Source organism: Mya arenaria, chromosome 6, assembly GCF_026914265.1.
Source record: "Mya arenaria isolate MELC-2E11 chromosome 6, ASM2691426v1".
Classification (NCBI taxonomy): domain Eukaryota; kingdom Metazoa; phylum Mollusca; class Bivalvia; order Myida; family Myidae; genus Mya; species Mya arenaria.
The window spans coordinates 19,662,946-19,677,779 of record NC_069127.1 but is presented as its reverse complement, the minus strand read 5'-3'; the positions used below and the strand labels follow the sequence as shown (position 1 = coordinate 19,677,779).

At 36.4% G+C, this 14,834-nt stretch overlaps 1 protein-coding gene across 2 annotated transcripts in view; it reads left to right on the top strand.

Annotated features, from left to right (window-relative positions):
• The window catches only part of LOC128237192 (uncharacterized), a 65,250-nt gene extending 52,030 nt beyond the window's left edge, over nt 1-13,220 (top strand). For both annotated transcript variants that reach the window (XM_052952499.1, XM_052952498.1), the window contains 15 exons: nt 388-1,059; nt 1,329-1,447; nt 2,065-2,206; nt 2,539-2,789; nt 3,117-3,174; nt 3,765-3,844; nt 4,181-4,250; nt 4,765-4,982; nt 5,273-5,387; nt 5,733-5,870; nt 6,381-6,571; nt 7,181-7,408; nt 7,855-7,921; nt 8,204-8,365; nt 8,724-13,220. In XM_052952499.1, coding sequence (XP_052808459.1) covers nt 388-1,059; nt 1,329-1,447; nt 2,065-2,206; nt 2,539-2,789; nt 3,117-3,174; nt 3,765-3,844; nt 4,181-4,250; nt 4,765-4,982; nt 5,273-5,387; nt 5,733-5,870; nt 6,381-6,571; nt 7,181-7,408; nt 7,855-7,921; nt 8,204-8,365; nt 8,724-8,876 — 2,664 coding nt within the window. In that variant the 3' untranslated portion in view covers nt 8,877-13,220. The remainder of the gene's footprint in view (nt 1-387; nt 1,060-1,328; nt 1,448-2,064; nt 2,207-2,538; nt 2,790-3,116; nt 3,175-3,764; nt 3,845-4,180; nt 4,251-4,764; nt 4,983-5,272; nt 5,388-5,732; nt 5,871-6,380; nt 6,572-7,180; nt 7,409-7,854; nt 7,922-8,203; nt 8,366-8,723) is intronic.
• Nucleotides 13,221-14,834: the final 1,614 nt, after the last annotated feature.

Genomic DNA, 14,834 nt, shown 5'->3' with positions numbered 1-14,834 from the left:
TAATGGGCCGATTGTTTAGAACTTTGTTTAAGTTAACAATGTGAACAATCGGCCCACTATGATTGTGTTGGTATCTTCTGTTTTGGGGGGATGGTGGGGGGATCTCTGAACATCTAATCATGAGTAAACAGATCTTTGATTTCAAATGCCAGAATTTTAACATACAGTTTTCATGTGCTGGGAATCATATGTTAATGTTTTACTGTACACAAGGATTCCAGACTGAAGTCCAAGCATAGGTTGATTAATGATTTTAATCAGCCCACCCAACCTTATGTTTGCGAATATAATTTTTCGTATATAGTTAATTGTGTTTTAAATTAGTTTATGCACATAGTTCAATGTGTATTGAAATGATGAAATAAAGATCAGCTATATTTTATCCAGTTCCAATATCTTACCATACTGAGTGTGGAGGTTCATGCTGAGAGCCGCGGGGACCTTATGCCTGACCCTGAACATGACCCCTTGATTGCCATCTTCTACTCAATCTTTAATGATGTCCCTGCAGAAAGGGGAACTAGGCAGGAAACCGGTGTTCTCATTGTTCACCCTGAGTCGGCCAATCAGCAGTCTGGAGACAAAGTATCAACCAATCAGAAAGAAAGTAACCAAATGGGATCTTCCCATAAACCTCAGGCAGGATCATCAACAGATCAGAAACAATCTGCACCATCCAATAAGACATCACCAGGAATAAAAGATTCTGATCCCAAAAAGTATGAAATGACCTTGTTAGAGAAATCGGGCTTTCTTGGTGTGAAAGTGACATATGTCCAGGATGAAATGGAACTGTTGACAACATTTATAGATCTAGTTCTCAACTGGGATGCAGACATCTTGGTTGGCTGGGAGATACAACAGCTATCCTGGGGCTACCTTCTACAAAGGGCATCCACCCTTGGGCGCAACCTCTCCCAGGCCCTGTCCCGCCTGCCCGACGCCCGACAGGCATCCCATCATTCAGCAAAGAAGGATGAGTATGGGGCCGACCACATGTCTGAGATTCACATTGCTGGCCGCATAACACTCAACCTCTGGAGGCTGCTCAGACATGAGGTTTGTTAGCATATAATACAGCTTATTGTTTATAGGGATAAGGTATTGTTACTTCAAAATATTTATCCAGCTTTGTATAAAAAACAAACAAAATTCTCCAAATCCATACAACCTTAGTAATTTTATCAAGTGGCTTTGTATTAAAAAACAACAACCAAAAACTCGGAATTCATATTGATCTTTGTAATTTCATTTAGCTAAAGAGCAAATAAAAGTATGAGATTGGCATAACTCTAAATGATGTAATCACTTATTGTTCCCCCTTATAGGTGACATTGAACATCTACAGTTTTGAGAATGTGGCATTCCATGTGTTACACAGACGGATCCCACTCTACCCCTTCCGTAGTCTCACAAGCTGGTTCAAACACAGAACTCATCTCCACAGGTATGCACATAGCCTTGGAGGTGTTCAAGTTTAATTGTTTTTGATATAGTAATTGCATGCAATGCTTCATTAGGCTGTTGATTTGATAGTATACAGTTGAACCTGGTTGCCTCGAACTCACTTGGCTCGATGTCTCGTTGGCTCGAACTGGATGTATTGGAGCGATTTTTTTCTACATAACATAAGCATTCATGCTTGACTTGAATTTCCTGAAGCTCGAAGTATTTTCGCTTGGAGTTCCATCCAACAGAGTTTGACTGTAGTAACAAATGCTAGTTTGAACGTAAATGAACTTTCTTGTGTTCTTCCATGTAAATCAAAATAATTTTCAAATATTTGTATGTTTTTGGCCTTAAAACAGTGGATCACATTTGTCTGTCCCCTGGGGCTTTTTCGTCAAAAAATATTTTACAGTAGTATTGCACTGTTTAAAAAATCTCTCCTAAATGCAAAATAGCTCTCTGGATCCTTAATGAAACAGCCTTCTGGATGTTGGCAGAGCTATAAGTGCTTGAATGTATCAGTTAGTTTACTTATAGGTTTGACAGGTACACTCTTGCTTGCCTATAGACTCTTACTTGCCCATAAACTATAACCTACACCCTGTTCTTGTCTAGGTGGAAGGTATTGTCACACTATATGACCCGTGCGAAGGCCAACCTGGAGCTGCTGGATCAGCTCGATGTGGTTGGCCGTACCAGTGAGTTTGCCCGAGTGTTCGGCATCGAGTTCTACCATGTACTCTCCAGGGGATCACAGGTAGGGGAGATGAAATCTATTACTTGTTTAAGAAATACTGAGAAGGTGCTCTGTATATAAAGTAACTGAAACCATCAGTTAGGTTCATCATAACTATATATGCCTTCTTTGAATGTTTATATCAAACCGTCTTGACCATGCCCTGTATCAAATATCATTTTAACCCCTTAAAAAAGCAAATCTTAAGGCATCTGTGAGTTTTAAATATTAACTTGTTTGGCGCATTTTCAAAAAAGTCACATGCTTTAACCAGTAATATGCATTTTCTTTATGAGAAATTACAAAGTGTGATTGATCTGGCATAGTAACATCCATGTTCTGTTCCCACACAGTACCGGGTAGAATCCATGATGTTAAGAGTGGCCAAGCCCATGAACTACATCCCTGTGTCGCCCAGTGTGCACCAGCGGGCTCGGATGAAGGCTCCGGAATGTATTGCTCTCACCCTAGAGCCGGAATCTCGGTTCTACACAGACCCAGTCGTTGTGGTGGATTTTCAGTCCCTCTACCCTTCCATCATGATCGCCTACAACTACTGCTTCTCCACATGTCTTGGACGCCTCAACTGCCTCAACAAGGCTCAGTGAGAATGAATTCTCTTTATTCAACTCAAAATACATAAAATAATTGCAATTTGGTTCAAACCAATGCAACGTTACTTTTTTGTGATGTTCAGAAATGGTCCCCAGTGATTGTTTCTAGTTTCTATTCAGGAATTGGGCTCAAGCATTATTTAGCTATATCTTTAGGATGGATCTCAAATAAATAAGAATATCCTTTCTGCTACTTACAAAAAATGCAGAGTGCTTAAAAATGTCCACTGTAGGGAGCAGTACTAAGATGTTTAATGAAAATTTAAATTGCCATGATGTTCAAATGTTCATAGTATTTTTCTGTTCTGTACTTTCAGTGAAGGTGCAATAGATTTTGGCTGCACATCTCTAAGTCTAGATCCAGCTGTCATAAAGGTAGGAGAGTCTTTGTATGCATCTATGTTTGAGAAGTAAACAATGTTGAGGTATCCCTGTATCCATATCATTCACATTGATCAATAATATTTCTGTTGTTTAGAAAACATCATTGTAAGCAAGGAAATTGAATTTAAGTGATACTCATATTTAAAATTAATATAACAAAGATAAATTTTGAGTGATAAACTATTAAATACTTACTAAATAATGCATTTGTGAAAACTATCAATTACTGTTATCAAGATTGAAATCATGTATTTAATATCTGAAAATGCACAAATATTAAATGACTGGTGGGTCCTAAAAGATTTAGAGTGATCAATGATCATCTCATACCATGTTTTCTGCACCTTTCTTTCATACTCAACACGGTATCCTTCATAAAAACCATTGTTTTAAATATTTATTCATCCCATAAAAACCATTGTTTTAAATATTTATTCATCCTTCTCGGTAATTGGATTAATTGTGGTACTGCTTATTCAGGAGTAAGAGTACATCTTAAATGGACAAATGACTAATCATTGTCATTTGCTGTTTTGATTATATGCTTTTAATGATATAACAACGTATTTTCACTTGTACAGAAACTGAGTGGGAAGGTGTCTGTGTCGCCCAACGGTGTGGTGTTCTGTACACAGGAGGTGAAGAGAGGGGTCATATCAGTGTATGTATGCTATACATTTCATTATGACTACTGTAACAGTTTTCTCCAGGTTTAGTTTGTATTGTAAAGATGAAGGCTTCAATTTTAACAGTTTAGTATATAAAAAATTATAAATACTATAAATAGTCATCCAAAACTATCAGAAAGATACATGTATTAGGTAAAAAACTAGAAATCAGTCTGAAAGAGTAGGAGTATTCTATTGGTATATGTTTCTGTCACCAAAAATGTCATAAGTTTACGCTCCACGAGGGGATATTTTATTTTATCAGTGAAAAGCCATTATATATGTATTCTTTGCAAGTGTTTAAATTACGTTTTTGCTCATTTCTCCAGGATGGTAGAAGAGATCCTGAAAACCCGACTGATGGTGAAGAAAGCCATGGGCAATTACAAGGGAGACAAGGTATGAACTAGCACCTATGGAGAGGGGCGGGGGGGAGGGGGTTACAAGACGTGTTTATTTTTTAGCATATCTAGTGTTCCAGGTAATATTATAGCACGCTAATTAGAATATTAGTCAGTTTAAATATATACATGTATCACAAATAATAATAAACATATCAGTATGAAGGTGCATTACTCTTGGTTAAATTGTTGTGCAGTTATGTCCCTTCCCTTCCAAATCTACTATCATTGGCAAATCTCTTAGTCATCTTGTCTGGATATTAATAAGTGGTTACTGCCATCATTTGAAAATCAGTTCTGAGTCTGGTAAAAAAAAAGTATTTTTCGATATTGGCGAACAGTTAGCTGTTTTGTTGACATGATTTCCTTTTAACCACTGTTGTAAATGTTGACCGTTAATGATTAGCAGTAAAGAACCATGAAATTGTTTTATATCTTGTGTAATGGTGACATGTATTTAGATTATTTATTTCCTCACAGTGAACCTAAAGTCATACTTATCTATCCCACAGACACTGAGTCGAATGTTGAATGCCCGACAGCTTGGTCTGAAGCTTATTGCCAATGTGACATACGGCTATACGGCAGCCAACTACTCCGGGCGTATGCCGTGTATCGAGGTCGCCGATAGCATTGTACGCAAGGCTCGGGAGACACTGGAGCGCTCTATAAAGCTTGTGGAGGAGACCCCTCGCTGGAGAGCAAAGGTCGTGTATGGTGACACTGACAGGTAGGTCTAACTGAATCTGACTATCAATATAAAGCTGGCCTGATTTAAAAGTTTTTAAAGACATATAATAAGACAAGGTACCAGCTGTGTCAGTGTAATGAATTTCCTAATCTTATTTGGACAGTTTCTATCTAGATATTTTATGGTCAAATATGAAACCACCCTGGCTATCTTCTTTATCTTTCTTAAATGGGATGTATTTAACTAGCGCAAGGTTTCCAGGCGTGGTCAATGATCAATTTCCAGCAAAGAAATGAGTTATGTAACACTGTATGTTGTTTTGATTACAGTATGTTCATTCTGCTGAAGGGGCGTAGCAAGGAGGAGGCATTTAAGATAGGCCAGGAGATTGCACGGACAGTCACAGAGATGTTCCCTAAACCCATCAAACTCAAGTTTGAAAAGGTTTGCTAGCTTGTTATGTTCATAAATGTTTTGATTAGCAGATTATTAAGATTTTATGTTGTTAATGTAATTTTCCTTAATGACTAGTTGTGGCTCTCTTTCCATTTGCCATTTATGGTTTAGGAATGATGTTTTATATTACTTGATGTACCAGTATATTGTTTCTAAATTTGATGTAGGAATGTTGATTTGCATAAATATTGGAAATGTTTGGAATACTTCTTTATGTAAACCCTTTTGATGAAATCATTGTAAACAATATTTAAATATTATAACCATGAATTCTATTGAATTATGGTGTATTATAAATGTCAGCCTCACAATGAGAACCTTATAACATTGAAGGTGTACCTGCCATGCGTTCTGCAGACCAAGAAGCGTTATGTGGGCTTCATGTACGAGACGCCCGACCAAAAGGAGCCCGTATACGACGCCAAGGGCATAGAGACAGTTCGCCGGGATACATGTTCTGCTGTCTCCAAGGTTAGTTCTGAGGGTATTTATTGTCATTGTTGAAACTATTCAAGTTTTTATTTGTTTAAGAAGGTTCTGTCAGTGTTTATACTTTTTACCTTGTCCATTTGTTCAGGAAGAATGAATTAAATTTTTAACATAAGGAATTACATGAGGGTGGTGTGTAAGCTTGTTTATATGCCCTAGGGCCTTGGAGCATAGTGCACAGACCGAATGTAACCCTGGTTAGAGCTACCCTGGTTCTTTAACATACACCAAAGCACTGTCACACGGGACCCCCATTTAATGGCCCTCCCGGAAGACAATTAGTTTGTTTTTTTAGTGGTGTATTGAACCTGTGACCCCTGGATTGACAGTCAAGTGTATTACCACTAAACCACAGATTGGCCAATACATGATGAATGTATTCAACATAAAGAAACAATTGATTTAATTGTTCAGCAATGATATTATCGTTACAAGTAATTACATAATCCTTTGATGTGTCTTAAATTGAATCTTCATTCATCTGAAACACAGATCCTGGAGAGGTCCATCAAGGTGTTGTTTACACAGCGTGATGTGTCAGAGGTAAAGGCATACGTTCTGCAGCAGTGTCAGCGCGTCATGGAAGGTAACGTCTCCCTCAAGGATTTTATCTTCGCTAAGGAGTACCGCGGAATGTCTGGCTACAAGCCTGGAGCATGTGTGCCTGCTTTGGAGATTGCAAAGTTAGTGTCATCTTGGTATATTCAGCTTGTGATTTTTTTTTTAAAAATGGTCGTAATATTATCTTAGTAATGCCATTGTTAGTCAATTGTGCAAAAACTTGATTGTCTGTTAAAAGTCCAATTACAATTTTCATATTAAAATTTCACATGTAACTCAAAACAATACACATACGATGTATAGCATGATTATGTATTAATAAATAGTTTTCAATTTATGCCATGCTGGAAACTGAGAAAAATCAAAAGAAAAAGCAATTACTTGCAATGGTGTTGTTTTACATGGGACTAAACAATAACCAGATTGTGTTAAAATGCCATAAGTAAGTTGTCTCTCTTGATAGCTATTTCAACATTGATATATGGATTCACTTTGGGCGTACGGGTAGCTTAGTTGTCCATGATGTAACTCAAGAATATTTGGTCCAAGCCACCAAACTTTGACAATACGTATAGGCAGAAAATCTCAGTCAGATTCAATAACCAACCTTGTTTCAGTAGTCAATTCAGAATTATGGCCTTTGAATTGCTTGAAATTTATAAAACTTAATTTTGAGGGGCGCACTTGTTACAGTTGATCACTCTTGTTAACAATGTGTCTTTATCATTCAGGAAGAAGGTGAGATCCGACTGTCGCTCGGAGCCACGAGTGGGTGAACGTGTGCCGTACCTGATTGTGTACGGGAGCCCGGGCTTGCCCCTCATCCAGCTGGTTCGGACCCCAGGTGAGGTCCTCGCTGACCCAGCCCTCCGTCTCAACGCCACATACTACATCACAAAGCAGATTCTCCCTCCTCTAGGCCGATTTTTGTCTCTTCTTGGGGTGGATGTGTTCTCATGGTGAGTGAAATTTGTTTGAAATTACTGTCTGATGCAGCTGTTGAACAGATTTAATTTGTATTCATACCTAGGGCATATGTTTTTGATTGTTTAAAAGCATTATATGAGATTCAAGGCAATTTCAATGTTTGGAAATTGCCCTCAAAGTATGAGATGATCATAAAGCTCCAGCTATACAAACTAAGCTGTACAATACAAACTTTGATCAGTAAAATAATTACAGTTGATTCGTAGTATTGCAAAAAGTATAATATTGTCAAGGACTGCCAATAAAGATATCATATCCTAGAGATCTTGGGGAAAGAAACAACTGTATAATTGTAAACCAATTAAGCGGTTCTGAGCGGTCCAGTGGCTAAGGTGTCCTCCTATAGACTATCACCTTTTTCTCGTAATCAAGCTAATATAAATTATTATTTTAAAACTAAACCAATTTCGTGTTACAGGTATCAGGAAATGCCTCATTCTGCAGGGAAAGTTTCTACTAACACTATTGGTACAGAGCAAAAAAAGGTAAGGCCATTCTATACAAAAAAAGCTCTTTTAAAGAGGCTTGACCGATGCTCTGTCTTCAATAATTCAAACTCTCTACAGAAAGTAAATAATTTTTCATGCTGGGCATTTTTTTTTTTTTTAAAATGTTTGCAAAAGCACAACCGTAGCAGTATTTCATTTAATTGAACTCATTTTGAAATGAGCAAAAGTTTTAATAATGCAACTATCGCACAGCTTAATTTTTGGTTTGAAAAAATTATTTAGTAAGTTTTATTACAAAGCTTTTGTTTTGTATTTCAGGGCACAATATCTCAGTACTTTGCCACAAGCAGCTGTCCAGTGTGTGAGACCCAGACGAAGACGCCAATATGTCGGAACTGTATGTCTGACCCCCAGCTGGTGTGTGTCACGCTGAATGAGCGAATCACACGATGGGAGAGGGTCTACACACATGTCCTCCAGGTAAACTGCAGGCTTTTGATTGGTCAGTCTGTGGATCTCTTTTCCTTGCACACTTCGGCATATTGAACTTGAAAAGGAGACAAATGTACGAAACTTTGTGCAATCTAATTTAAAGAATAGAAGGTATTTCTTAAGTCCAAGATTTAATTTAAACAATACATGGAATTATAATTTGCTTTATGATTCTGGTATAACTGTAAATTGTAATTGTAATCACTTTTAAATGTGATATCGCTGATACCAACGTTCAGTTAAATTTGTTTGCCATCTACATGTGTTTGACCTGTTTGATAACGTACTGTTCATCAATTGAACACTTTGTGTGCATCAAATGTACATACTGAATCTTACACTTCAGGTATGTGGCACATGTATTGGCAGCCAGGAGGTGGGAACTATCAACGCTTGTGTGTCCTTAGACTGTCCGATTCTCCACCGACGTTCCCGGGCTGCCAACGATGTAAGCAGAGCCCAGAGTTACAGGGATATTCTCAACAAAGTGTTTACGTGAGAGATGTTTTCAAAATGCCTATGTGTCCCTAGACTGTCCGATTCTCTACCAATGTTCCCGGGTCGCCAACGATGTAAGCAGAGCCCAGAACAGGGATATTCTCAACAAAGTGTTCAAGTGAGGGATGATCTCAATGTAACTGTGTGTCCCTAGACTGTCCGATTCTTGCAGGCCACCAACAATTCAAGCAGAGCTGAAGAGCTAAGGAGATGTTCTCAACAAAGTGTTCAAGTGAGAGGTGTTTTCAAAATGCATGTGTATCTCCAAACTGTTTTTACTTCTACCAACGAACATGGTTTAACGCCTATTTGTCTCTATACTGTTTGATCCCCTACCCACAAATAATGTAACCAGGGCTCAGATCTACAGGAATATACTGAACAAAGTGATTGGATGAGAGCTGTTTTCAAAGGGCTTGTGTGCCCATTAACTCCTCTACAGGCGTTTTGGGGTGGCCAACAATTTACCCAGAACACAAAGCTACGGGGATACGCTATTCAAGGTGTTGTGGGGAAAGCTGGTCAATGCCTGCATATATAGACTGTCTTATCCTCTACCAGCAAACCTGAGCTGCCAACCTTGTAACCAGAGCTCAGAACAATGGGATATACTTAATAAGGTGTTTAGATAAAAAATTGATCAACGCCTGTGTGACTCTTAACTATCTCTACTCATGAATCTGGGCAGCCAACATCAGCAAAGCCCAGTATTACAGGATATTCTCAGCTTGATGTTCAGATGAGAGCTTGATGTTTTCTCTGGCATGTGACTGTTTTTCTGACATGCAGATATTTCTTAGGCGGTTGGCTGTTCAGTAAGTGTTAAAGACATGGATTAAATTTGATTTCTGAAATCAAAGTTTTCCAATGAAGGATGGAATTAAAGTGGATATTGTTGAACGCCAAATTCAATTGGCTTGCAAAGATCGAAGATATCATTTCAGCTTTCTCATTTACACACATAAAAGTTTATTGTGCTACAAGTGTTTCTTGAATTTGTATAAGTCAAGAGTCCAGGGATTTGTAATGAGGTGTCATGGTTGGGAATAATGATGTAGTTGTTCAATACATACATTGTGCAGTAGAAACTAACAAGCTATTTGGCAAAAAGAATGTCAAAATTACTATAACTTTTATAGATGATATAAGATTTACAGAGGGACTTTTTTATGTTTATTGTAAAACGTGTAGTGCCATTTTTATGGCCCTTCTGCTGACTGGTTTGTTGTTTGATGTTAGATCTTAACAAATACAGAATCGAAGTAGTGGGTTAGTTATTGTATGAAAAATATTGAAATTCTGTGCCATATTTTGAATGCTTCCTTCATCAAGTTCATGTTTAACAATGCAAATACCGGGGGTATATGTTTCAAATGTTTTGTTTTATGTTTGACAACATAGAAATGGGACAACAACAAAATAAAGCGAAGTAAAGGTGTCCCCTCGGTTTTCATTCCTCATTGCTGGTGTCTACCTGAAAAAAAATGACTAGAAACTATGCGATCAATTTACTAAATTTGTCTGAATTTGAGTTACGATCACAAATGAATGTGCTTAATTGTATGCAGGAGATCTGTTGATAATGCATATTTATTTCTGTTTATGTCTTGTGCTTGTCTGTGATCAATGAAGTATTTATAGAATATTCTCTTACACCATGCAGTTAACAATCATTGTATTTTATGGTGTAGTTCTGCATACTTCATTTGTTAGCTGGTCTGTTAATGAAATGAAGAAATTCAAGGTAATGGTTTGTGAAAGCCTTGATTCGACATTGTTGCTGGCATTGATGGCAGCAGTGTTGTCGGCTTGAAAAAACTTTACCTTTGGCCATAACAGTTAAACACACAAAAAGTATTCAAGATATGTAAGTGAAACGCTGCGCTCTTATTTCATTAGAATCACTCATTTCATTGTCATTCTAAATGATCTCAAAGAGACTTGCGCATTTATTGTAAACATTTCAATTTTATAACCATCATGGTATGAATGCCTAATGGTTCATCATTCATCACCCCAATACAAGAACATATAAGTGTGTTTAAAAGTACTGTGTAAAATCACCACTGTTATTGCATTAAGGTGAGAGTATATTTTGAGAAGTTTTTACTTGTCTAACAATTATTTTTCCGAGCAACAATATATATAAGATGCTTGCCTGTATTTTTTCTAAAAAATGTAAGCGGACGGAATAACTGGCTGGGAGCCCAAATCCTTGCTACATGACGCTGCGATTTTCACAGCTGAACATATTTTTGTGCTGCTTTTCATTATTGGGATACTGGTACACTTAAAAAGTCAATATGGCATCACTATTTTTTTTTTATTATTTCATAGATATACTCAAACATGCATACATGTATGTTAGAACTTTGCTCAACGATCAGAACATGCTAGAGTTGACAATTGTGTTGATGTCAACCTTTCACGAAAATAAGCACTCCATTAACAGAAGGTATTGATAGGGATGATGAAATGCAGGATTTGTCCTCACATCAGGATTAAGACTTCAATTTCAGACTATCGTACATTTGTTAAGTTTGTTGTTGTTTTTGGCCAGTAGGTATTAAAAACAGTAAAAAAAACACCTTAAAATGGATATAAATCAAATCATTGGAAACCATTTGAAGAGGAGTCTAAATTAACCGAGATTCAGATCTGAAACCCTTATTCTAAAATAATTTACGGATACTCGGTCCACTTAAACCCCGGTTTCACGGATTTTCAGTCCGCTATCATCTGTGTTGTGATACATTTATAACATACTCTGTATCTTTTGTATGAGAATTTGATAGACTGCAAGTAAGTGTGTTGTGTTATAAGAAAGGAATAAAGCAGTTGAAATGCTTATTTGAAATCATATAAGTTATCTTATATTCTGTATTTGGTCAATAAGATTGACCATATTTTTATTTTTTTAAGGATGTCCTCATATATCACTTTTAAAAAACCCTTACATTGTTGCTTGTGTTCTTTATTTGTTTACATGTTTAATTCATCCGCTTGCTAAAGATAGTGCTAGTTAGTAAAATCATGTTTATAAATGTACCTGGTTGTTGTGATCTTGTTATCAAAATTGTACATTCTTAGGCATGGCTTATTTAAATCATTTAGTGAATTTTGTTTTTTAAGCTAAAAGTCTTACTTTACATTGAATGCTCAATTTTCAGTGAAGTGTTTTTTGTGAAAAGATTTGTAACCACTTAGATCTTTTTAGCAAGACATGCATGTATATGCATGTTATATTTTGTAGTGCTAGAGCGTCATAACTCCATATAAAAATAGGAGAAGTTATGGGTCTTGCGTCGAGCCATCCGGTCACCATACACATATGAATCTGTTGTTGAAGCATGTATATAGGTTTAAAATATATTAGTTAATTTTGCTGGATGAGAGTTAAGAGGTTCTGTGTAACATTAAATAAAACAGTAAATAGAACCTTTCAACTTTCATCCCTTTGTTCTCAGGGAGAATTATTGTACTATTTTATACCCATGTGCATTAAAATTTCAGTGTAATATCTTGTATATATAGCTTTCTCTTATAATTATGTGTACCTGTATGATATGTTCCAAGAACACTGTGTATAGACGTATGTACATGGGTGATGGTTTCTTATTTTAATACTGAACTTAGTATATATAATATTTCTCATGTATTGTAAAAAATGGCATTTTAGTAATGAAACACCCTATTTTAAACTTTCACCCATGTATGTGCTTAATTCTTTTTAAAAATGAACTATTCAAATAATATTGTGCCAAGCACCAACACCTTAGAGTCTAGTTGTTTCAGATTATATTTATGTTGTTAGTGTCTTTAAATGTTAGCTCAATTTATAGCAGTGTTAGTAGTGATTGGCTTGTTCTCCTTAGTAACGAAATGTTCCCTTAGTTTTGTATCAGGCAGGTCTCTATGAACATTTCTTGGTATGTGTTTTGCAATGGCATGGAATTATTATAATGTAAATGTTAGGACTCGGAATTCATACTTTTTTGTTTGTAAAGAAAATACATAATTTGTAAATTTTTTGTTGACTTTGTTTACCACAAGGATATAAAGGGCATTGTGTCCACGCAATATTTCGTGTACAGTACGGAGAATATTCATTTGATAATAGTCATTTATTGATTTATGGCATTTTCCACATTTCACTTGTTTTGATTTTGTTATATTATTTAACGAGTAATTTCTCAACAATTCTGTATATGTTAAATTATTATCTCTTGTTTTTTATTTGTGTTAATATGTTTAATGAAACGTGTTGCATGTCTGTTTTTTAATTGTTTTATACTCAGAGGGTATCGTTGTACTTTAATATGATGAACATGAATAAAAACATAAAACCTAAGCATCCTTCATGGTTTTGTATTTTCCCCTTTTTGGAAGGAAAGCAAAATGTAATGTACATTTTAGGATATTGTTAGCTAACATACAAGGATTTATCCCTGGTGGTTTTGAAATCGTTTACATCATTTGTGGAGTAAAAGTAGTTTTTAGCTCGACTATTCAAAGAATAAGGAGAGCTATACTAGTCACCCGAGCGTCGGCGTAACCACTTATGTTAAAAAAAATTTTACCACCTCAAATATTTTCAAAGTCCATTGAAATATGTATTTGAAACTTTGCCCACTTGTTCACCATCATGCCCCCAACCTATACACAGGAGGAGGTAACTCTATCAAGCATTTTGACAAAACTATGCCCCTTTTTCTACTTAGAATTTACGTTAAAGTTTGCATACCACCTCAAATATTTTCAAAGTCCATTGACATCTGGCTTTGAAACTTTGCACACTTGTTCACCATCATGCCCCCAGCCTGTACACAGGAGGTGGTAACTCTATCAAGAATTTTAACAGATTTACCGTAAATGACTGGGTATAAGACGATAGGGGGTATTAGACGCAGGGAAAAAATCTGAAAAGTCCAAGAAAAAACTAATAATCTATGTTTTTGGTTAAAAGACGCATAGAAAAGATGCCAAATCGTCTGGCATTTTCGGCTTTTTATATATGCAAGTTTAATTATTGTTCAATTCAATTTATTATTCAAAATAATATTGAATAACTTTAATCGAAACATATTTTTGTTTAAATTATAAACGTTTTACGATATACCGTATCCCGATCTTCAACTGCCGTTTTAACTCATATATACTCGATTGATGTGACCCGAGTAACATCCCTTTCTACATAAATCTAAACAAACTCTAGACTTGAAATCAACCTCAGAAAAAAAGTTAAAAAAATTGTTACTGGGTATTATACGCAGGCATTTTTTTGCATCGAAATCTGAGGGAAAAAAAGGCGTCTAATACCCAGTCATTTACGGTATGCCCCTTTTTCGACTTAGAATTTACGTTAAAGTTTGCGTACCACCTCAAATATTTTCAAAGTCCATTGACATCTGGCTTTGAAACTTTGCACACTTGTTCACAATCCTGCCCCCAACCTGTACACAGGAGGAGGTAACTAACAAGCATTTTAACAGATTTATGCCCCTTTTTTACATAGAATTTACGTTAAAGTTTGCGTACCACCTCAAATATTTTCAAAGTCCATTGACATTTGGCTTTGAAACTTTGCACGCTTGTTCACCATCATACCCCCAACCTGTACACAGGAGGAGGTAACTCTATCAAGCATTTTGACAAAATTATGCCCCTTTTTCGACTTAGAATTTACTTTAAGTTTGCGTACCAGAATCTTTCTGAACTGAACTTGATGTATTTTGACCATGCATCATAGGATTTTCAAAACACATGCCATGAAGCTTCATGATGATGAGGCAGTTTGTTGCGCACACGACCTAGGTCTGTTCCTCAAACGTCAAGGTTTAAGGTAAAAAGTTGAGCTGATTCTTGTCAGGGCTGTATTTTGACCATGCATTTTAAGATTTTTAAAAATCTTGCCATGAAGGTTCGGCAGATAAAGACGACATGCATTACCAAGGTCTGC